The sequence below is a fragment of the Acipenser ruthenus genome, chromosome 20, assembly GCF_902713425.1.
Source record: "Acipenser ruthenus chromosome 20, fAciRut3.2 maternal haplotype, whole genome shotgun sequence".
NCBI classification, from domain to species: Eukaryota; Metazoa; Chordata; class Actinopteri; order Acipenseriformes; family Acipenseridae; genus Acipenser; species Acipenser ruthenus.
The window spans coordinates 21,601,438-21,625,002 of NC_081208.1; the positions used below are offsets into that span (position 1 = coordinate 21,601,438).

A 23,565-nucleotide genomic window follows, 5' to 3' on the forward strand; every position below is an offset into this window, starting at 1 on the left:
TGTTTGCAATGCTCGATTGCTGTCTTATGTATATCAATTTAATAGCCATCAGTGATTTGCAGTGCAAATGGATGAGGGGTGTAGGTGCAACGCTTAATAGTTGGATCCAGATCCCAGATTAAAACAAATAAAATGCTAAACTTTCATATGGAACACACGTGGAGAGCAGTGTAACTGTTTAGGACGTGAAAAATAGTTTAAAAGACCGTAAATACCGATTGATTTAACATCATTACAATGTGGTAACTAACTCATAAAACCATGTCTAATATAAATGTTTTAGAATTATCACACAACAATCTGTTCAACCCATGTCCTCGTTCCTCTTTACTTTCCATGAACACACACACAAATAATAATAATAATAATAATATGCGATTTATTGCAAAACATTCCAAGGTGAAGGAAAATGGGAAGCAACACAAGGAAGCAAGCATGCTGTCAAATACAGTGAATTTATTTTTTTTTAAAAATAGTTCATATCACCTTTATATAGAACATATATCATTATAGAGCAAGACATACAACAGAAAGACACATTAATATATATACAAACAGTTAAGATGTGCAGCAATATCATAGTGTTCTGTACCGATCTAGAACCAGTCAACTCCAAGACCACCGAGATGGTATACTTTAGAAGCAGCTAGACTGTGCAAAAACGACACTACATCCTATAATTTGATGTTGTGGAGCACTTGGTTGTCCAATTTCTGAACTGTTTCACCTTGTCTTGAATGTAGTGTTATCACAATAAAAACACTAATTGTTTGTGTGCCAGTCATGCCAGCTGCTGTTCAGTGTTCCTTAAAAGACAGGAAGGTACAATAGCCAATAAAATGACCTTCCAACCAAAATACAGAAAATTGAGATAGATCTTGCGAGAGATCTGATCATCCCTCATCTCCAAGAAAGTGCATTTATTATACCCCCTTGTCCATGTTAATACACATTACAGGCAGATGTGCCCCACCACCCGCCCCAAAAAGACCTGCCTATATTGCACCCAAATCTTCAGTATCTACGACATTAGACACATCCCAGGTAGCACTGTTGTAGCATGCTAAAGTGCCTTAGGGTCTAGGAATCTAAGTGAACAAGCTGTTTTTTGTACAAATTGCTGCATCAATATAATCTCATGATACAGGAACACTGATCAATTTCAGTGTCTTTCTATACCAGACTCCTTATGCATAGTTTTAAAACCAGTAAACAAATCGTGTGAACATATAAATATTAACTCACTAGTTATTAGCTATATACTGCAAACAGCTATTTTAAACATAACTATGAATAGTGGAATACCAAAATTTGTGTTTACATTCTTTCAAACACACAGTACATTTTATATTTAAATCAGCACCTAAAACTACTTGGAGAATTTTGATTAAAACAATTAGTTAACACTATTACTTCCTAGTATTGTACTACTTACTTCCCCAAGTCTACTGAGTGTGCTTTGGAATGAAAGCCATCTCCATACTTCAGTGTTTGACACCACCACAGGAACAACTTTTAAAACTCAATGTGCAATTAAAACCTGAGCACTAAAACAAACAGCTTTGCAGTTATAAAAACCTGTCTATAGGTTGGGGAAAAAATGGTTTGTTGCAACAGCAGGGAAGAGATTTAATAGAAGCAAGGATTTTACCAACTTTCTCCTTCACTGAAGTAAAGGGGGAATATAAATCTTTACAAATGTCATAATGCCCCTCCTTAGTCCTATAAAACACTCTCCCGGCTGCTGCTTAAGGAGGAGCTGTCTTGTCCTCCCTGTTGTTGGGGGCATTGATCTGATAGAATAGGTTGCCATGTCCTCAGGTCCAACAGGGCTTGGTTTAGCTTCTCCATCCACTCTGCACGCTCTTCCTTGGTGTCAGCAGAAAACCAGCTCCTGAAACATAAGCCAAAAAAGGACAAACATATGTTTAACAGCAATTTTTGACCATCATATGAAAAACTTAACCAGATAAAAATGAAACACATTCAGAATAATCCTTTACACATATAAGTAAATAAATAAATAAATAAATAGATAGAAACTCAATAAGTACAATCCAGTGTGTAAGATTATTCCCGAAAAATCAAAAAAGCAACTTAGTCCTTACTTGAAGAAAACCGTGTTGTGAACTTGGCTGACCATCTTTTGGTTGTCCTTCTGCTGCGGTCTTGCTGTGATCAGCTCAAAAGTATTTGGTCTGGCACAAGAATCTCTTTTCACAGACACCACCTCCTTGCTGGTGCAGTTGGTCAGGTTAATACACCCTTTTGCCTCCTAGATTCAAGAGAGACAGAAAAAGGTGTTCCTATTAAAGACATTATTGCAACCGATAATGGAAAAAACAGACATTAATTTATAGCCATCATTCATATTTGACATTTGGTAGTATCTTTGAAGGGGTGGAACTCATGGCTTAATTCTCCAGTGAGAGTTAAGACACAAATAAAAGTGAAATATAGCAGATAAAATGCAATGTTACTGTCCACAGAGCATTTAGTGTGAAATAGGAATGAATATGAAGTATACAGCAACATTACCTTGCTACCTTCATCGTCAGGGTAATTCCAGTAGGAAATGCATTTCCCATTGAAAGAGAACCAGCGGCGGTGCCATGCTCCAAATCCATGGACATCTTCGAACATGGTCTAGGAGAGAGATGGCAGAGTCACAGTAGCATCCTTTCATTCAAAAAATGAACAGCAGTTTGTTCACTGACTTACAACCCCAGGAAACAAGTTGCTGCATTCTAAAAGGATTCTGAAATCACCAAGAAACACAGATTGATTCCTTACAGGGGAACAAACTATTGCTCTCCTGTTTTTTTTGTGAACCTTTGCCTGAAACAGATACATTCCATAGCTTCTGGTAAGCGGATTACTTTGTACAGTTCAGCTCTAACTCCTCTCTCCAGTAAAACACTAACCACCCTTCCCAAGTCCCTATTCTCACCAGGAAGCCCTTGTGCTCATTGGTTGAGTGGATTCGGCATTCCAGACGCAGGTGGATGTTTCCTTCGAGTGGTGACAGAAATGGAACCTGAGAAGACAAAGTTACAGCTCACTGGAGAAGTATGACAGATTAACTAAAAGGACACGCACCCACACAGACAAATAAGCAAGAAGCAAAGGGATTTCTAAGAGACCAATTGCCATGCTCATAAAGGGGCAGACAGAACTAATTCTTAAGCGACTACACTACAAGAGCAGAAATGAGACTAAAGACTGTTGACTAATTCAGTATTGAGAGATTTCCCATTCAATTTTCAGTTTAGTCTCAGTCCATAGTCCCAAGCTTAAAAGAACTAACCATTTTATGCCACATGTGGAGAACCAATTGAGCTTTAGCTGGATCAAATTGATGGGAGTCGATTCTTAACTTAAATGCATCATTTTACCAGTTCCGATATGGGAACTGGTAAAATGATGCATTTACAAAACATGTGGTATAAAAAGAATAATCCACAGGCTTGTTGATTTCTACAAAAATATCCTGCCAGGAATATGGAAGCCAGCTGTTATTCCTGTAACTATTTCAACACAAAAGCTGTGTGGGTTATCCTCTACAAGAGGTTAGTATGCAATGTCTGGAAACTCTAGTAACCTTTTCTTGAAACTCATCTCCCAGCAACTGCCTGACTTTTCCATCAAACTTTATCTTCATCAAGGACAGAGAGAGAGAGAGAGAGTGAGAGAGAGAGAGAGCGCATAGAGGTTAGACCACCAGAAACATTTAGACCCTCACAAGTATGACCCATTCCCAGCCACAGGGCAGGGTTCCAGAAAATTTAAATCTATTCTTTAAATCTTAATGATATAACCACTCGTATGCCAATATGTGGCAAGATATCTGCTTGTACAATCAACAGGTCGAAATGTATGCCTTCCCTTTATCTGACTTTTATCTATACCCCATTGCCAATGAAACCGCAAGCTTGTTGTAATTCTTTAATGGGTATATTGTATGTGCAAGTATTACAACAGCCTCACAATAGTAGGGCAGTGTAAATATATATTTTATCTTATTGTATTTTTATAGAGGGCATGGGCAGTATTTACTGTAAATAGGCAGTTCATTGAAAAGAGTGGGGGAATGTACGTTACTGTTACTGCTGCTAATGAAAAATTATGGTGGTAACTGTGTGAGGTCTGTTTGGCAAAAAAAAAAAAAAAAGTTTAATATGTATAGTTAAAACATGTATACTATACTATTATTGATATACATCTGTTTGAATTGTTTTACCAATGTGTGTCTAAAAACAATTTGTGAACACGAAAAATTATAAAATCACGGGGCTCTACCTATGCTAGAAATGTCACTTATTTACAGGGATCTTTTTTTTTTTTTTTTTATTACCAACAAAACCACTTCAAAAGCAACCTTTTGATCACACAACCCAAAACAAAACTGGAGTAGCCCTACCTTATCCAGGGGAAACTTGTTCCTGCCCAGGGAGGCCAGTGTGATTTTGTGCGATCCCACTAATGAGAAGGTACTGGTCCGAACAGTGTTTGTCATCACAGGGATGTTGACTGCTAGAGATTAAAAGAGAGCGGTGAGAATCAAGGATAATCTTTTGTTGACAGGATTCAGATAAATAAAATAAAAAAACTGTTTAAACCAGCAAAAGTCAACCCGTTTACAAATCCTATGACACATTTACCCATCACTCACACTTCAAACTAGGCTGCATTCATTTATAAAATTATATAAAATGTGTAAAAATAAACCTGCTTCTGTTTTGTCATCTTTTCCACCCCTCCAAGTTGCAAAAACAATGTCAATTTACCTGGTGAGTTATTACTGGATTTCTGTAAAAGAAATGGTGAAGAAAGTTAATCTCATTTAAAAAAAAAAACACACACAAAATGACAAATCAAAGATGAACAAAACCAATTAATTAACTTACAGTCATAGATGTGAGCAGCTTCTTGGGGGTAACCTGGGGGTGGGAAAGACATGTATTTCTCTTTATAGGTAGGAGGGATGTTATAAAGTCAGATTTGTAAACTCGCAACGGATCTTCCACAACTCCCTTATGGGGGCCACAGTAGAATTCCACCTATCAAAGTTCACAAAACGAGTGAAGCTTGGCAGCAAGATGACCAATATGAAGCCCACCTTGGATCTTGAAGGTCGTCTTTTTTCAATTGTAAGGGAATGGCCCATCTTGGCCTGAAAGCCCAAAAGAAAATGAAAAACAATATGAAATGGGTCTTGTGCAAGATCCAATTCCCCAAATCAATCCTACTATGTGACCAGTGGTCTGTTCACGCAAGTATGATGCCAATAAACATGCAGAACTGAAGTAGCAAAGCAATCTGTAGAGATCAAAATACCAAGAATGCAATGCAAAAAAAAGTAACACCTTTTTACTCACCAGGCTGTAGACCTCTACATCAATTTCAAAGTTGGAGCGAATGTCTTGTCTGGATGGGGAGGGGGAAGGAATAAGAAACAAGGTTGATGTGACTACAAAATTTCAACCCAATATCAATTGTAATTGCATCCAACAGGTTGGAAATAGAATGGTTGAAAACGGGATGGGAAGCTCATGCACCATAAGCCTGTTTTCAAAAGGGATGCAGAGATGTTGTACATCATAGCGTGCACTATCAAATCATGCTTGATACAATTCAGCAATTTCCCTTATTTTAATAATCTTTTATGCAAACTGTTCAAATTTAAAATGTACGTGCATTTGCAGTTTTAACCAACACATTTTACTTACTGTATGCATTTTCATAGGCAATGTATTGATGTGAATTTAGCATAACACTGGTAAATCAAATGGCATGTCAACATGTTTACTGAACCTAAAAATGCATATATACATGCAGAGGAGTTGTGGTCTCAGATATGTTGTACCAAGTTCATCACTACTTGATATTGTGTGACCATGAACTGGGATCTATAGTTTACTTGTATATGGCCTTTGTGATAAAGTTAAATACCAAATAGTATCAGAAGCAGGGGGCACACTGACTATACCAGACAGATAATATGCTTGCAAAAAAAGGCAATAAACTGGTGAAAGGGATACATTTCTACTCACAAAGTGATGGAAGTGGGAAAGGCAATGGTGTCGCCCTTCTGTGCATCAACAGCTGTGGCCAGAGGGGTGGAGACTATGTTACTGGACCCATAACGGATCAGAACAAAGAAATAGTGGCTTGGCTTTCCTGTGCAAACAAACAGGTTAAGAGTGAGGGTCATTATAGATAAATCTGCTAGTGGTCTATGGGGATTAAAACAGGTGTCACAAGCAACAAAAGCTTAAAATGGCTCATCACTTCCTCTTTCATTAAAAGCCGCATGCAAGGAAACAATTGTGTATACACAAAAATATCAGATGAAAACCACTTACATGGTTCACACACACACAAAAAAAAAAAAAAAATGAAAAAAGCCACCCAACACATTGCCCATTAATCAAGCGACTACAAGCCATAGTATTTAGGTTGTACTATCTGATTTCTACATGCAGTATTAGTCAGATGAGTTCTGTAGTTCAGAAAGTAATTTGGACCATCACATTTTTTCAACGTGAAGTTCGGAATAAGTTGTCAACCTGTAGCATCTGAACTGTAGCCAGTCAGATAAAATGGAAATCTATAAATAAGCGCACCTGTCTTGGCGAGTGCAGAGCAGACAAACTCCACCTTCAGGGGCAGACGCAGGTTAGAGATGGAGAGGGTTCCTCTGCAGGGCATCTTGGTGCTGGGCTCTGTCCCTTGCTGCTGCGAGCCCATGCCCTTCAGACGGCTCAGCTCAGACAGAAGGGACAGGCGCTTCTCCGCTGTGGAAAGAGAGGAGAGAGAGTGAGGGCCAATTCATGAAACACCTGACATATACAATGGTGTGTCATCAGTTTCCAAGAGAAAACGATTCGATGTTCTACGTAGAATGTTACTGTACATTCCTGAGTTTTGAGACCTCTCCACACTCGGCCAACATGCATACTAAAGAAATGCATTTCTATATATCTACTGAAGATGAAGGACTTCTCAAAGTTTTGTTTAGTACAAATATATATATTTGGTGTAAAATTATAGGTGCTGAAATCTGATAAGAACCCCATCATGAATGCTCTTTGGAGCAGAGTTGGTAGAAATAACTCAGGAGGTGCAATTTTGGCACTATATTCTAGCACCAGGGTACCTCATAGAGCCAGCAACATTAAATTCTGGCACCAGTAGACAAGTTGATTTTTTTAATTCCTTAGCAACCATAGATGATGATAGTTTCTCATTGGGTCTTGACTACTTGCATGACCCACCCACACATCCACAGAAGAGAAGGTTTGTGTCGTGTGGGAAAGTGGTAGCAAACATGGTTGCATCACACTTTTACAGTTATCAATTAAATATTTGTTCAGCAAGTAAAATGTATGTGGGCAATAGTAGACTTAGATAAGATTGTAAAAGAATGTTTAGTGTTTGCAAGCCTCTTCACTTTACCACGAAAGTTAAGCTTACCTAGGTTTAAAACACATTGTCGATTTAAAAAAAAAAACCCACACACAAAACACCACACCCTCATGCTTTGGTTAGATGCATATAAATCACAGATCTATGTTAAACCCAGATCAGATGTTGCAGCAAATGTAAATCTAATCCATTAATAATTCTTTCTAGCTGAATTCATGAGCTATTTCGCTAATATGTCGAACGTTTGGGCTACTCAGGTGTGCCGTCTTAGGTTTCTTAACATAGCAATTTTGGTGTAAAGTGAATTTTATATACAATTCATTTTACACCAAAATTGCTATGTTAAGAAACCCAAGACGGCACACCCGAGTAGCCCAAACGTTCGACATATTAACAAAACATATATATTCTGAATAGACTAATAATGACAATTAAAACTACAATACCCTCTTTTTAAGGGTGTTTGTTTACAAATTATTTTACTTCTAAATTAAAATATTACAGGCTGCTATGAGTCTTGCTGTGGGATGAGAGAGATGTGGCAGAATTTCCTTAAAATATAAAACAGGTAAACATGTTTACAAATACGGGTGTGATTAGAGATGGGGTACATTGTTAAATATATACTGCAACACAAAACATGAACAAATAATTGAAGACTGGGGGTTGATAATTTAGCACCAGTAGGCTCTCTGGTGCTAAACTTTCAAAACAGTTTAGCACCAATTACCAAAAATGTCCCAGCCATCAAACTTTTACAATTAGCATATTTTGCAATTAAATATAAAATACATGAACAGCAACTCACAGGACACCAGCAGCAGTTTCTCAGCTTCAGCCTCCTCCAGAGAGCCCTTCCCATGCTCCTCATCAGTGCAGCAGTTCAGGGCCTGGCTTGCCTGCTGGATGATGGTCTGGAGGGTGCCAATCTCTCCATTCAGCATCTACAAGGAGAAGATCATTCAGAGTCATTGACATACAACATGTCAATGAAAGTAGAATAGTTTGGATTAGATTATTCCATTACCTTAATCTTCTCCTTCACATTCAAAGACCGACTGCCCAAGGCCCGTTCGGCGGCCTTCCTCCGGTTCACAGGGGTCACGCTCTGGTACGCAGCACTGCGCCGCAAGGTTCGGTAGGCATCAATACTTTCATGTAAAAATAGTATAATCTCATTTTCAGCTGTGGTTTTAGACATTCAAACAGCATAGTGACACCAAGCCATGTTGCTCTCAAAACACAGGTATTTAAACAACTTGGAGGCATGCATTTGTATACATAACACATGCAAGCTTTATTGTATACAAAATGATCCTACAAGAACATTTGCATCCAATTCAAGCAAGCATTTCTGGATGGAGATGTAACTTTCACTGGCCAAACTCAAGCACAGGCATGCAACTTACATGCAAGTACCTTCACGGTATCTAAAGTGTTCATTCAGAACCAGCCCACATATTCTATGTACCAGTTTCCATTCTGGATGGATCTTACCTGTACAGGGGTGCAGTCTCCTCTGCTGGCTGGGCATCACTTTCTTGGCCAAGGTCCTGGAAGAATGGTATGGGTTCAGCCAGGTCATGCAGCACCAGCCTCTGATGGGTAGGGAGACAAACCAACAGCTTAGGAGGAGGAGGAGCAGCATTTTTTATCTTGGCTCTGATTTTCCACGGACTGAAATCTGGAATTGATCATTTGAGTCAACCACAACAAGTTTGTCTCAATTTCTGTCCAACAATGTGGGTGTTGAGTGCAATGTGATCAAGTAAACCTGGAATTACTTTACACCCCCACGAACCTTAGTTGCTTTCGAATTTAGGATTGATACTGAAAATTCATGCCCTTCACATTTCTGTTGATCAACACAGGACTAATACATGAAAACTTGAACCACATTAGAAAACGGCATTTACATCTAGTAAAATCTTAGTGTTTCACACAAATTGTTAATATAATCTAAAAGAATATAATGTGCAGTTATTTGGAGGTGTGTGGGTGGTGCCACTTGAAATATTACCATTGGTGTGACTACAGCCGCCACAGATTTAGCAAGAGGAGAAAGAATGGAGGTAGGAATAGTTAGCTCATCTTTCTCATCCACATTATTCCATTCTTCACTGTCCTTCATTGCTGTTACCATGCTCCCGTCTTGCTCGGATATCACAATCTTCTCTGTTTCCAGACTTTCCTTCTTACTTTCTGGAGGAGTTTCCATGCTGCCCTCTTTACTCTCAATCTCCGGGACTTCGTTCATCTTCACCTCAACATCCTTATCCGTTTCCTCCACTTCCTCGCTGTCATCCAACAGTCCCTCAAAAATCTGATCGATCACCTCAGAACTGTTCATCTCCTCCTCCTGGGAAGATAATTCTGCTCCTGAAACTAAGCAGACAAAGTTATTTTAGTCTTTTTTGCTCTTGTTTTCTACAGTACAATCCTTCCCACAAATCTGACATGCCACAATCTCCTCACCCTCATCAAGGTCTGTACTCCTCAGAGATGGCTACAATCCACAGCAAAAGGTGGCTGCTCTTAAAATGTTTCTTGCTGTATCCTGCAAAGTCCTACCTCTGTCAACTTCTTCCATCTCGCTCTCCCGAGAATCCAACTCAACACATGGCAAGTGTATAACCGTTTCCGGGGCGAAGGTCACTTTCTTGAGTGACCGAGATCCATTTTCAGTCAGTTCCTCTTTTTCTGCCTCGCCTGCAGAGTCAACTTGTACAACAGGTATACATTTAATAAAGGGGGCGGAAACAGAACATTTAAAAACACCAACAGCATGTCAATCTTCAATAAAAGTCAATGGCTTTATTATACAAACCACATCGACTAATCATATGCAATTATCCAATACTTTGAATTAAAAAGAACACCAGATTGAATGTTGTTCCATTTCAACCAAGCAATTTATGAGAAAGCATAAAAAATGGACTGCTTAAAAGGCCACATCTAAAGCAAATGACCAGCTGTGTCAGTTGCATCTTGCTGAAACTACATTTCCTAGTCTGCATCATTTAATTTCAACTCCATGTAAGCTGCTTTCCATCTCAGTTATTTTACCTCCATCTTCTGAAATTAGGAGACTTTCACTGGAAAACGAGCGGAGTTTCACCTCGATGGAGGACACCTCCACCTTGTCCACAGACTGGTTCAAGTGGTACTTGCTGCTGCTATCCAGAGTTTCCATTTTTCCAACCTCAGATTCTTCAGTCTGCAAAAAGTTGATGTTAAAATGCCACAGAACCACCTTTCCACAATGTTACATGGAAAGCATTAATTTAATATCCTTAATTCAGCAAGTATGTATGCATGCATTTAAGGTTTATATTAGCTTAAACCATGCAAATCTTGGTGCCATAAATCATCTGTACAATGCTTTGTAATGCTTCATTCTTGCAACCCTTAACATTCCAGCTGTTGCTTTTTTAAATACACTGTCAGGAGGTTTTCCATCTTTAGTAATTTTATTCCAGAGATGCTCCCCCCCCCATTGTACAATATTGATGTGTATTGCAAAAATGCAACCAAAAGCTCATTTTTGGGTCAAACATAACTGTGTACAGTACAACAAGTTAAAGTGAAGAAAGCATTCTCCCTGAGCAGAGGAGCGTGTGAAATTGTGCCCCCCTGTGAAATATGAAAGAAAAGAATGGAAAGGTCTAGAGAGGAAAAGGTGAAACTGGTATTTTGGGGACAATTAGCTTACAGGCAAGGAATGGAAACCACTAAACCTGCCCTTCCTAATTAAACAGACTCCCATTCAGTGTGAAACTTACTTCAGTGACTGGATATAAGGGAATATTAGGTGGCCATTGGTTTCTCTTGATCCGTTTTATCAGCCGAGTTACACCAGAGACAACCTGAAACAAGCTCTTCTTAGCAATCCCCAAATCTTATGGGGACAACATTGTGCCCATCTTCAATTCTGGAGAGTTGCTTCGGCATTCGGTTAAATAAAGTGAATATTGCTCCTGTACATGTATTCATAATTAATCTAGAGCTGCTGCATTTTAACATGTGTAGGGGTGCAGTGTTAATTTAGTTTGACAGTTTATTAAAGTTAGTTGGGCTGTTACTTTATTAACACACACTTGCCTATTGCTTTTCTTTTACTTCAGTTCATTTTATATGTTGATGCATGTGTCATGAAAGTAAACACATATTTATTTATCGCTTGTTTCCCCGAGGGGTGCTCTCTTAGCCAGAGACTACTGTACCATATCACCCACTGTTATTTCCTTTTGCCAATTAAATCGTGACGTCAATTATTTTGCCCATACTCTCAAAGCTTACCCCAATAGTCTCCCTGAAGCCAGACCCAGCACCATTCTTTCTGAGCCAGAGATTTTCATTGTTAGGCTGCATCCTCACCAAAGAGAGCTCCTCTTCCCGCTCCTGGACATAGACAGGCAAATGGTGTGAATGTTTTGTAACTAATTTTTCAAAGGAATATTCTTTCTTAAAAAAAAAAAAAAAAAAACATTCAGTGAAGTCTCATAGTACCCTACAGATCAGTTTGCAAAAAATAAACATTACATTTTGGCACTATTGTCTTTATTGATGTTTTGTTTGTGACAGGTTGTTTTGAAATTTCCAGCTTGGAGTTGTCATTTCTTTGTGGTTAATGGCACAAGACCATGGCTACCAGAAAAACAAAGTCTAAAGTACTGCTTTATAGCAGTGGTCTCCAACCCTGGTCCTGGAGAGCTACTGTGGCTACTGGTTTTCATTTCAACCAATCTGTTACTTAATTGAACCAATTATTGGCTTAATTAGTCAAGACTAACAGGTGTTCCAGATCTTCAGCCACTGATGATGTAAAGACACCGATAAAACCTGCTGGATAGGGTTGGAGACCCCTGCTTTATAGTGACATTAACAGGTGCACTTGGGTATATGCAGTTTTCAGGTTATAAAAATAGCTTGGTTTCATTCAGTATAGTAGCTCAAGCGCTTGTGTCAGCATATGTTTAAATGTGCATTGTAATAGTAACATTGACAAAAGACTGTATTAAAGCCCACTATATAAGCGCATATGCAGCTATTTGTGCAATTATACAGTACAGTGGCTCTGGAGAAAGTCTTATACGCCGCTTGCCGGAATAGGGAAGCCAGAAACTTTCAGCAACTTAGGTTGGAGTTTGAAATTTCAAATTGGTTAGGATTAAAGAAAATACATACTTTGATTAAAAAAAAAAAAAAAGCAATTAATACAACACAGAATGCACAGGCTGCAATCGGGAAACACTTAAAATATTTATACAGAGACATGATTTCTGCATCTGACCTTGCGGAGGAGGCTTGCCATGAATAGGCTGGGAGTAGTGTCATTGAGCAGTCTCTCTTGGATTGCACGGGTCGAGGAGGAGAGCGAACGACGTCTGTGGAACGCAGGCGAAGGCTCCCCCTGCCTCGGATACGACTCAAACTTTTCAAGCACCGTACTAAATGCATTGCTATCTAAAAGAACAAAAGACAAATAGCAACACTTAGGTCTACATTGAAACGTTCTCAAATCATTCAAAGACTTATTCACATATGTACTCTGATAAGACATGCAAGATGACACACTGGTCCAACCCAATAGTAGAGCCCACCTGTCACACTATGTCCGAGTTGGAGTTCAGAATCCTCATTTCCCTCCTCATCAGGGAGGCTTTGAATATCCTCACAATCCTTACATTCAAAAGAGAAACAAACACTGAATGACCAAAAAGTAGACACCACATCGCATAATAGACGTGAGAAAACATTGGTTAAGGGTAGTACCGTTTAAGAGAGAGAAAAAAAAAAAAAAAAAAAAACACTAGTTCTAGTTAAAAATCCATAGCAACCCAGGTGTTTAAAAAAAATGTTTCAGACTAGTTTATTCCAGGTCTTAGTACCAGATTCTCACAACAAATGTTCCTAGTGTGAAGATGTCACTAACTTCATGTTTGGAGGGAGTCTCCAGCACTGGTTGCACCACACTTTCCACCAGGAGTTCCTTTTCAGTGCTGCACTTTGATGGGATGCTAAAGTCATCCTCCCATGAGCTAATAGCAGAGGCCAGGTCAGCCAGCCGGCCCGTTCGTCCCTTGGAGACTCCAGGCTTAGAAACCAACTTCACCTCCAGTGCCACAGGGGTGTGACTCGAGGAGTATACAGGGGAGGGGTAATCTGCATAATCATCATCATCTGAAACAAACAGAACAATTGAGCTATGAATGGAAAAATCCAGACAGTCATCTGTGATTGAGAAGTTTTGGAAAACGTAGGAAGTTACTGCATGCCATTATTAGGGTTGTGCTTTTTTCAGATTGGCTACTTATTTATATTATTGAATTCTAAGTCAACCGAGATTCTAAATTAAAGCACTAAATCTGAATTAGAGAGTCTGGTTACCTTTGTTATAAATGACAATTTCCAATTATTGTATTACTTAGTAGCTGCATTGACCTTAGTAAGGTACTGGAAGTTTCCATCATGTGCCCTGGCATTTAGTTTTGCCAGGGCACAATACTCCCAGCAAACCACCACCGGGTATTACTTTAAGGGTACCCATGTGAGCACAAACAGCTTCGCTTCTAGAAGTTAAGAGCACAATTGAAGTTGGTACGGATGTATCCCTATCCCTATAAGCGGATTTACTTCCAGTTATTCCTTGAGGAAATCCTTTGTTGCCTTCTTGCTGGGTTAACAGTTTGTTGGCAGTGGCTTTGCAAGCTGTTCTAGAAAACAGCCAGTGGCTGAAAAGGTCAGTTACCTTGAGAGTCCCACTGCCTGCGCTGAGTGGCCAGTTTGTTGATGCGTGTCTTAACAGAGGTTAAGGCCGGGGTGTCTGGTTTCACTTCCATCTCTGCAAAGCGGCGACAGGACTTGGAGGGTGACAGCATCTTCTCCTTGGGGCTCAGGTTCTCATCTCCCAAAACTTCACAACAGCACCTCTTTGAGGAGTCTTGGGATACCACAACAGGAAAACAAAGAAAATGCAGAACAGCAGTCTGAAATACAGTAGTAGTAGTACTTCCAGTATGTCATTTAGAAGGAAGGACCCCCAAAAGATAACAGTAGGAACTTAAAAACACATCTGGTAAGATACTCACAGGAAAAATAAGTAATGCATTAATGACTATTTTACAACTTACCTAGCTTAAATTAACAGAGATCCAGTTATATGTAACAATATTAAATATTAAACATTATCCATTACCCAACTCTGCATTAGTATTAAAGTCATAACAATCATTTGCTGACCACAAATATACTGATATTGTCATTAGAGACAAACTGCTAAACTACTACCGGTATCTGTAACTCACCAGAGTGTACCTCCTCTTTACTGTCCCCACTCTCTGACAGCGGGTCTCTCAGTCTCTTCATTGGCTGCCGGATCATTCCCATCTTCTCTTGTCCAATTTGCTCTACAATCTTCTTGTCTAAAGCCAACTGTCTGGCATGTGTGCGCTCCACAATTTTCTGGAAGAAAAGAAGCATGTGTTACTATGAATGTTACTTGTACATTTCTGGATTGGTGAACTTGCATTTAATAGGGTATATGGCATTCACATTATAAACCCTCCATGAAAAACCCTTGCAGTCAAGCATATGCATTGGTCTTAAAACTACTGGTCTTAAATACTGGGCCATTCAGTCAAAATGTAATATTTCTTACATTGGCCAAGTCACCAACATCAGTCTTGTAGCAAAGCCCAAGACTGACACATATTGGGGGCTCACTATTATTCTAACAAACATCAATGACTTCAAGTGTAACAAATGTATAATTGTATGGCATGCAATACTTTTTTTTGTGTATACTGCATTTGGGATACTCATATTAATAAAGCAGGATCCTACTATTTGTATTTTTTAAATAACAAAATATGCGTAAACAATACAAAGCATGATTGTCTCCCCCTGTTCAAATATGAAGTCTTCTTGTGGAATGTGGAACAGTTGAAACCGCCGATATGAAGCGGCTACAGGGAAACTCGTAAAACGTGACAGTTCGAAATCCCAAAGGGGGCGGTACAAAAATTCAAATCTTTTATCACATGTTTTTATTTTTAAAAAGTTAGTGTGGCCAACTTGCCCCCAATTACAACAGACAAAGTAACTTTAACTTCATACACGGTACAGTACGTAATGTATGCTACCCAAGCAGTAAACGTGTTTGTTTTATCTTCATGACACTACATTTTATAGAGCATTGTCTAGTTTAAATTGTAATTAATAAACTGTCTGTCTTAATTTTAAGAAAGTGAATTAACCAGTATTTAAAAATAAAATAAAATACCATTGTCAATAAAAAAAGGCTTTTTCTTTCACGAAAGAAAAAACAAACATTCATAAGGCACTCTCTCAATCTCTCTCTATTTTTTTTTTAAGAATTGATTTTGAGGAAGTAATTTACCACTTAGACCTCAAAAAAGTACATAGAATACATTGTTTACAACTAATTCGGGTGACAAGTAAGCCGCAAACATTTGAAAACAGCAAACAAAAATTCCTTACCTCAACAAAGGGGTCCATTGCAGTGCGAAAAAAATAGCTTTCGTAATTGTATTTTGTTCTAAATAAACCAACACTGATCTAATCCTCCGTTTAGTGTCTATTTATTAAAAAGGATACCAAAATACAGTATTTACCTCTCAATATTTAAGGTATTAAACCGCCCTACCAAGCAACGCGACCCTCTTCTCTAACTAAACACTTTTCTGGAGATTTTAAATTCTGCGCGTCTTCCCCGCGCATGCGCGAACCTACTCCTGCGCAGCGGACAAATCACCACTTTAAGCAGGAGAGTTACGCGCACGGTACACGCTCCAACCTGCTGGCTAGAAAGCGTTTTAAAAACGGCAAACAATGACTATTCGTTCTGTATTATTTATTCATAATTATTGGAGGTTTGTATTGCCATTTTCTGTTTTAAAAATGGGGGTTCTTTACAGGGACTATAACAAATAGATTAACAACACACTAGCTGTCAGGTTTTGAAAATAGTTTTTATAAACCTGACTAAATCCTCAAAAAACACTTAAAAAAAATAAAAAAAATCCAGGCGACTTCAAAGCAATGCAGCTGCAAACATCTGAAATTAACTAGCATTATTACAAGACTCTATGTTGATTATACCATCATGTTTAAAACAGCACCTTCCACCCAAAGTTAATTGGTTAAGTGAATCATGGAATGGTTCGAACAGCTCCAAGCTGTGCTTGTGTGGTGATGTATCTGCACAGGTTGGAACACTTGTTAGACAATGAGATTGCTCCCTCTATTCTTGCCATATGTTTTCTTCACAGCTGGGAAGTGGCAAATATTCAATATGCGAGTAAGCTTGAATCCTGAATCAAACATCTCACTGTAGGTGACAGAGTGGCCTAATGAGGCAGTGTGAACTAGTGGTTAGAGCAGAGTCTGGGATGCAGCATAGAACTGGGAAATAAAGTGGTGCTATGTTTGTTGATTGAATCCAACAAGATTGGTGTCAATAAGGCTAGGATTCTATCCCTGAAACATGGATGAAAAGTAAAGTCTGAATATCCTCATGACATGATCTATAACGTTAGATGCGTACAAAATTAAGTTCTTGTGTTTGGAAGGACAATTGTGATTACAGTGCATCTCAAACATTGCAGATCACTTCACTGACAAATCAGAATTCAAGGTATCACATGCCCCAAGATACATAATTTGTAAGAGGAGTAACTTCTAGTTCTGGGCAATAACACTTCCAGTCAAGGTCTTTGTTCCCTTATATTGAATGAACTAAACACCTGGACAGGTCTTAAAGCACTTACTCACTTAATACCTGAAGAGGATCAGCCTAACCCTGTTCAAATTGGCACCATATAAAACAGGGTACTGTAGGGTTGAGGCCCCTGCTCATCTAGACAGGGATAATCGTCAAGGCAGGAATGGGCCTTTTCTCATTCATAATTAATCGAATATGTTCCAAAACATAATGCAATTAAAAAAAAAAAAAAAAGCCATTACACACTTCATGCAATACTTTTTCAGGCAGCTGCTCGGAGGTCTTTGACTGCTGTGTTAAAGTCTCAGTTTTACTCATAATCCAGGAATGCATAACCGAGTTTAAAGTCATGCAAGGCAGCACTTTGATGTTTCCTACTGTCCAGCAGAGAAACAAACAGCACGTGCCTGTTGCTGTGTTAGGAGTAGGATTGTCTGTAAGCCACATCTGTCTCTCCCACCCCCAGCATGAGTTTGTGCAATGGTGTACCAAGGAGTAGTAAATAGAGATCTAAGAACACAGTGCACCAAGACAATTCAAATTATACCTGGACTCAATAAAACAAGTGAAGTTAGAATTGGTGTTTATTGTTTGTTTCTGTTTCACTGCACTCAGGGGGGGGAAAAAAAAAAAAAAAAAAAAAAAAAAAGTGTGGGAATCTTTCATATTCTGTCAATTTTCCACAACTGTGCACCACTGTTCATTTACATCGCAGTAAGCAAATCCAATAGACAAACATTTCAGGAAATTGATTGTGATATGATCACAAAATTAACAATATCTAGTCACAAATACTCCTATATATCAAAAGTGCTCTATATTGAAATCGAGGTAATCAGACAGCCAGGTGTTCTTCCCAATTTTATCCTCTGCCTCCGGTGTGCCTGGAACCAGAAAGTAGAAAACAGTCCTTTGGGTTACAAGGCTTAATGTTAGGATTATAAAATTCCAAAACACCACATTCTGAAATTTAGATTTCAGAGATTTGATTAGAGGATCAAATAGTATCCCCTTATGGTTAAACAATTGCTTATTTAAAAATTAAAAAAGAGGGAGTACCCAAATGGTTTACCACCGATTCAACTACTTTCCCCTCAGCACAGCTCAGGAGAACTGAAGGTTAGTGGACATCGTCTGATCCCACAACCAAGCCAATTGCTACCGGCCTCTGGAGAACAAAGGCCAGCCCTGCAGGTGTCTGCTTGAGCTCACAAGACCCCTAGTCAGTAGGGCCCGCTGTAGTACGATAAGGGGAAACAATACTTGCTGATTTTGCCTCCCTAACCCTCCCCTCCTTGAAATGTACTGGAGGAAAGTGTTGAGCAGTTTGTCCTGGACTGCCCGGGTTGAGGTGAAAAGGGAACAGGGTCTAAGCAAGATGGGGGCGTATCCGGTTCAGACCTGAACTCTGAACTTCTCCAGCACAGAGCGAAATGAAAAAGCAGCCTGAGGGACAGGATGCCACTGTACAAGTACCCATTCCAAATTCATCTTTCAAGACAGAGTGTGGCAATCCATAAAACAATTCCAAAGATCAGTTTACAGAAGAACTGGTCCAGAATCATATTGCAGACCAACATTTGTTCAGTTATTTTTGAGGGGGGCAGTAAATTAATAATTTAGATCATCACTGAAGTTATGGGACACTAATCTTTTGCAACCACTTTGCTATTGAAAAAGGGATACCAAAAGTTATCAGGGGGTAAACCAGGCAAATGCCCAAATCAAATCATTGTGCTGCCTCAATACTTGTTGCAGTAAAACTGCCTAAACCATGTGCTCACCTGTATGGTACATCACGCTGCACCTCAGGTCAGGCTGGACTGCATCTCTTGCTCCTCTTGTCCAATCCCAGAATCTGACTACAAAAGGAACATTTGGGATATCAGCCAGAATAACCAAGGCTTTTTAAAAAAAAAAAAAAAAAAAAAAAAAAAAAAAAAAAAAAGAAACCACACCCCACACCAACCCCCCCCCCCCCCAAAATAGTTGCTTTTATGATCACCACTTACCAGAAATCATGGAGATCAATTTAGTTTGAATAAATGTTACTGAGAAAAGCTCACCACTGAAGGAGCAGGAGGGTAAGGTAATTAAAGCAATACAACCTCCCCACACACTTGATTACCAACCTACAGAATCAGAGAAAGGTGCACAACAATGTGCTCTGCGTAAACACAGAATCCTATTCAGGGCAATAAACTTGCCTCTGCCACAGCTTCTTTGGGACTAGGTGGCCACAGGTTTCTCTTGATCCGTTTTGTCACCCGATTTGCCCGTGGGATAACCTGAAAACAAGCTGTTTTTAGCATTTCCACAACCTGTTGGGGGCAGCTAGTGAAATTTTAAAACAGGGTACCAATATTTTTTCCACCCAAACATCCCTGCCCTACTCCTGCAGCTAGTTCTCACAAACCAAACTAAAAAATAAAAATCAGTTGCACTGCGTCAGTACCCAGTAGCAGCCTCTTACCCAAGAAGTCTCCCAAAAGCCAGACCCAGCCCCATTCTCTCGGAGCCAGAGATTGTCCTTTTTGTATTGTGTCCTCAGCAAAGAGAGCTCCTCCCCCCGCTCCTGGACAGAGACAGCCAGAAGTTAACTTGGATCTTGGTTCCACATGAATCAAAACACAAATTCACCAACCACTACTGAAGGCTGGGCAATTCTCTTTAGGGTTCACACTATTAAAGTTAATTAAATAAGCCACCCTCCACACCAGGTGTTCTGGACTAGTTCACTGTTAATTACCCAACAGCCCCATAACCACCTCTGTAATTGCTTGAGCAGTGCAATACAGGGAGCACCCAATTGATTTCTGTTTCTGACCTTGCGAAGGAGGCCCTCCTTGAACGTGCTGGGGAAAGTGTTGTTGAGCAGTTTCTCCTGGATTGCCCGGGTTGAGGTGAAAAGGGAACAGGGTCTAAAGGAGCAAGACGAGGGCGTATCCGGTTCAGACCTGAACTCGAACTTCTCCAGCACAGAGCGGAATGAAAAGCAGCCTGAGGGACAGAATGCCAATAACAGTTTAGGGCAGCAGTTGTCCCAGCTGATGGTATGCTGCAATCAAAGCACCAAGTTATAAGAAAATACATTGCAATTGACTGAACAGGTATTGGTTTTTCCTCTCCTGGAAGCTTAGGGAAGAAAGTTAATTGGGGAGAGTTTGTCCCACTTTACTTCAGTCATCACTACTGGTCCTAAGGCCAAGCCCTTGTCTTTAGCTTACGTTGAGCAAGAAATTTTAGGTCATCTGACATTGAGTATGGAGAAGTGGATTTATATTGATCAAAAAAATAAATAAAGTCATAATCTTTCCAACCACAGACATCTCCTCTGCACAAAGAGGCTTAACAGAATAGATTTAAAACCTGACTTGGATCAACATTCACTCTGGCAGGGAAAAGACATTCAACAGCAGCTCTCACCTGTCCCTACAGGTCCGAGTTCCACTGCAGAGTCAGGGGCACCTGGAACTTCTCCTGTATCCTACAAGCAGAGAGAAACTCACTGCAACCCGAACCCACAAAGTAGCAGGAAACAACCCAGAAGGAGTTCTAGTTGTACCATGCGTCTTGGTTATTAAATCATACAACTTAATGTTAGAGAATTTATTAGGAATTGAGCTTATGAAAGTGAAACAAGTCCTAGTTCGCTCATTTTTGCTAGCGTACCACAAGCCTGACCCACGTACCCCCCCCCGACATTAAGACTTTGACCTGCCAAGCCTGTGGAAATTGGTGCGACGGTATGATGCGAACAAAAACCACTAAACCCATTCTGCTCGAGCGCCAGATTGAAACCAACACGTCATTTGTCAGGAGGACCTCACCTCACCCCCTTCATGTTTGGAGGGTATCTCCAACCCAGGCTGCAGCACTCTCTCCACCAACTGGCCCTTTCCAGCAATGCACTCAGCTGATGGGGTGCTGAAGATCAGTTCTTGGGCCGAGTCCAAGTCAGCCTGCCAGTCCTGGGAGACACCAGGTATAGAACCAGAATTCACATGCTGGGCCAAAGGGGTGGAGCACTGTACAGGGTGGGGGCAGTCTGCATCATTACGGTCATCTGAAAAAAGGAGAAGAGATGGAACACCCACAGCAAAGAACCTCTCATAAGCATTCAACATGTTTGCATTGTTATTTTCCTATAGGGGAGAGAATGCTTTGAAACAAAAAACCACCACACAATCAATATTGTCAAGCACTAATCTGCAACTGCTTCTCCGGTTGACTAGGTTAACCCCATCCTCTTATCTACAAGCAACACACACTTCATATCCAGAACCAATCTAGACTTAGAACTCACTGTACTAACCATATTTAGCTCAATTACAGGGAACCATGTAAATGGTTGTCCCATGTACCTTTCAAGTCGCACTGCTTCTGTCTCCGCGTGACCATCTGGAGGACACGCTTTATGACAGAGGGGATAGCCGGGGTGTCTGGCTTCGCTCTCTTCATTTTGTGAAGGCAGCGTTTGGGTGGAGGCTTAATCTGTTCACTGGCTTCCAAATTCTGGTTCTCATCCTCCTTTACCTCAAAACACCTCTTTGAAGAGTCCCCCAACTCTGCATCAACACAAGAGGCAAAGCAACAGCAGAGTGGAGGTGAAATGGCCTAGCAATACAGCCCGATGAAATCATGCAAGTGCTGTATGTTACTCACCGGACAGTGCCTCGTTCAGAATGTCATCTTCACTGTCAGACTGCGATACTCTTGGTCTCTTCCGTGGGTGCCGAGCTTCCTCCTCAATGCATTGTTCAGTCATCTTGTCTAAAGTCAACTGACAGGTACACAAGTAAATAAATACATGTTAAAAAATGTTTTTCTAGGGGGCTCCCGAGTGGCACATCCAGTAGAAGCACTCAGAGTGCAGGATGCGCTCTACAGCATGGATGTTGTCGGTTTGAGTCCAGGCTATTCCACAGCCGACCGTGGACGGGAGCTCCCAGGGGGGCGGCGCTCAATTGGCCGAGCGTCGTCCGGGGGGAGGGAGGGTTAGGTCGGCCAGGGTGTCCTCGGCTCACCGCGCACCAGCGACCCCTGTAGTCTGGCCGGGCGCCTGCGGGCTTGCCTATAAGCTGCCCAGAGTAGCCTAAAAATAATTGGGCATTTCAAATTGGGGAGAAAATAATAAAAACTAATTAGCAACGACTAAATTTTTTTTTAAAAAAAATGGTGCGTCCATCGCTGTATACCCGAGAAATGCATTCGCTCAAGACGTTTTTTAAAAGCTTACTCTTCTGAAGTATGCGTCTACGAGCTTCGAGTTGATTCTGTTTGTACACTGTCTACATCCTTCGCAATTGTATCCAAGTATAACGTGAAGCACTTTTTCTATTCCGAACCGATTGTTCAATATAAGAAAACATGTCCCGATATGATTTGCAGTCATAACAAAATGTTGCCTATGTAGTACATGGGTAATTCGCCCAAAACTTTAAAAAAAAAAAAAAAAAAAATCTATAACACGCATGGATTGTTTAAGAAAAAAAACAAAAAACGCACGGTTTTTAAAAAATAAAGCCTGCAGGTGCATTACAAATTAAACCTAATCCTAGGTTTAGACCCAAACTTCACATGGAGCCTCAAAATTCGGACTTCATTAATTGTTTATTTTACTTTCGTCTCCTGGTAACCAAGCATTAATTAAAACATCGGTATCTAAAATACAATGCAAAAGGAATACGTTATTATTTCGAAACAAAATACGTGCAAACACCATTAAACGTTAATAAACATGTTACTTACAATACTGAGCTCTGCAGAAATATTTAAGACGCTGGTTTCGTGTTCCTCTGACATACTCTATCGACCAGCACCATCTCTGCAGAAACCGCTGGACAAAATCAACCTCGGTGGCAGATTGCTCCAACTCTGGTTTTAAACCTGCAAATCATTTTACAATCAACTCGATGGAGGCACACAGCTGCAACCTACCAATTAACATCACAAGCTGTCAAATAGTCAATTTTGACATCAAAGTACCAGTAAGTATCTAAAAGAGCACCGCAAGGATGTTTTTGTAGCACTTCAGCATTTGGAAGCTGGGATTTCATCTAAATTGTCATCAATGCCAAAAAGTAAAGTATAAAAGTGTTGGTTTTAAACAAAAATGTTATTTATTGGTGTCTACGTGTATCCATATTCAAACTACATGTATATATAGTTCAATCTTATTCACAGTCCAGTTTATTTATAATCTCTTAACATAGTTTGTACATATTAGTTGTAAGAACATTTCATCTACTTAGCACTGCAGAGTAATGCCAAAAAATACGCTCCTGCTACTATCTGCCAGCAGTTGTTGAATAATAAGGGCACCTTCAAGATGTATTCTAAATCAGGAAGCAAAATATAAATTAAATAAGTTCATTACGTTAAAAATGCAT

At 39.9% G+C, this 23,565-nt stretch overlaps 2 protein-coding genes across 7 annotated transcripts; both read right to left on the reverse strand.

Moving 5' to 3' along the window:
* Window positions 1-436: 436 nt before the first annotated feature.
* LOC117425847 (anillin-like) lies at window positions 437-16,236 on the reverse strand. 4 transcript variants are annotated; one of them, XM_058993643.1, is made up of 26 exons: window positions 15,931-16,236; window positions 14,736-14,892; window positions 14,180-14,371; window positions 13,364-13,611; window positions 13,032-13,110; window positions 12,722-12,894; window positions 11,728-11,829; window positions 11,211-11,294; window positions 10,495-10,645; window positions 10,000-10,149; window positions 9,449-9,813; window positions 8,926-9,026; window positions 8,456-8,579; window positions 8,237-8,372; window positions 6,627-6,797; window positions 6,054-6,180; window positions 5,379-5,427; window positions 5,120-5,173; window positions 4,908-4,940; window positions 4,788-4,809; window positions 4,421-4,530; window positions 3,602-3,655; window positions 2,951-3,037; window positions 2,539-2,646; window positions 2,109-2,275; window positions 437-1,894 (listed from the first exon to the last, which is right to left on the reverse strand). In XM_058993643.1, the coding sequence occupies exons 1-26, from the start codon at window positions 15,946-15,948 to the stop codon at window positions 1,723-1,725; spliced, it is 3,234 nt and encodes a 1,077-aa protein (XP_058849626.1). In that variant the 5' UTR covers window positions 15,949-16,236; the 3' UTR covers window positions 437-1,722. The 4 variants fall into 4 exon arrangements, with proteins under 4 accessions (XP_058849626.1, XP_058849625.1, XP_058849628.1 ...); XM_058993642.1 differs by having other exon boundaries at window positions 4,421-4,533; XM_058993645.1 differs by lacking the exon at window positions 11,211-11,294 and having other exon boundaries at window positions 4,421-4,533.
* Window positions 16,237-17,556: 1,320 nt separating this feature from the next.
* On the reverse strand, window positions 17,557-23,044 carry LOC117425848 (uncharacterized). Of its 3 annotated transcripts, none has more exons than XM_058993648.1 (10): window positions 22,925-23,044; window positions 21,839-21,956; window positions 21,538-21,741; window positions 21,004-21,239; window positions 20,600-20,660; window positions 20,001-20,173; window positions 19,647-19,748; window positions 19,381-19,461; window positions 18,958-19,031; window positions 17,557-18,057 (listed from the first exon to the last, which is right to left on the reverse strand). In XM_058993648.1, exons 1-9 carry the CDS (start codon window positions 22,976-22,978, stop codon window positions 18,987-18,989), a joined length of 1,074 nt encoding a protein of 357 aa, XP_058849631.1. In that variant the 5' UTR covers window positions 22,979-23,044; the 3' UTR covers window positions 17,557-18,057; window positions 18,958-18,986. The 3 variants fall into 3 exon arrangements, with proteins under 3 accessions (XP_058849631.1, XP_058849629.1, XP_058849630.1); XM_058993646.1 differs by having other exon boundaries at window positions 18,958-19,035; XM_058993647.1 differs by having other exon boundaries at window positions 19,377-19,461.
* Window positions 23,045-23,565: the final 521 nt, after the last annotated feature.

Excerpts from the sequence above, each read along its gene's own strand:
- LOC117425847 (XM_058993642.1), bottom strand. Across the intron at positions 11,830-12,721 it reads TGGCAAGCCTCCTCCGCAAG|GAGCGGGAAGAGGAGCTCTC; the intron begins GTCAGATGCAGA and ends GTCTATGTCCAG. Across the intron at positions 6,798-8,236 it reads GAAACTGCTGCTGGTGTCCT|CGGAGAAGCGCCTGTCCCTT; the intron begins GTGAGTTGCTGT and ends CTCTTTCCACAG.
- LOC117425848 (XM_058993646.1), bottom strand. The coding sequence starts at position 22,978 with ATGTCAGAGGAACACGAAACCAGCGTCTTAAATATTTCTGCAGAGCTC. Across the intron at positions 20,174-20,599 it reads ACTCGGACCTGTAGGGACAG|GCTGCTTTTCATTCCGCTCT; the intron begins GTGAGAGCTGCT and ends TCTGTCCCTCAG. Across the intron at positions 19,749-20,000 it reads AGGAGGGCCTCCTTCGCAAG|GAGCGGGGGGAGGAGCTCTC; the intron begins GTCAGAAACAGA and ends GTCTCTGTCCAG.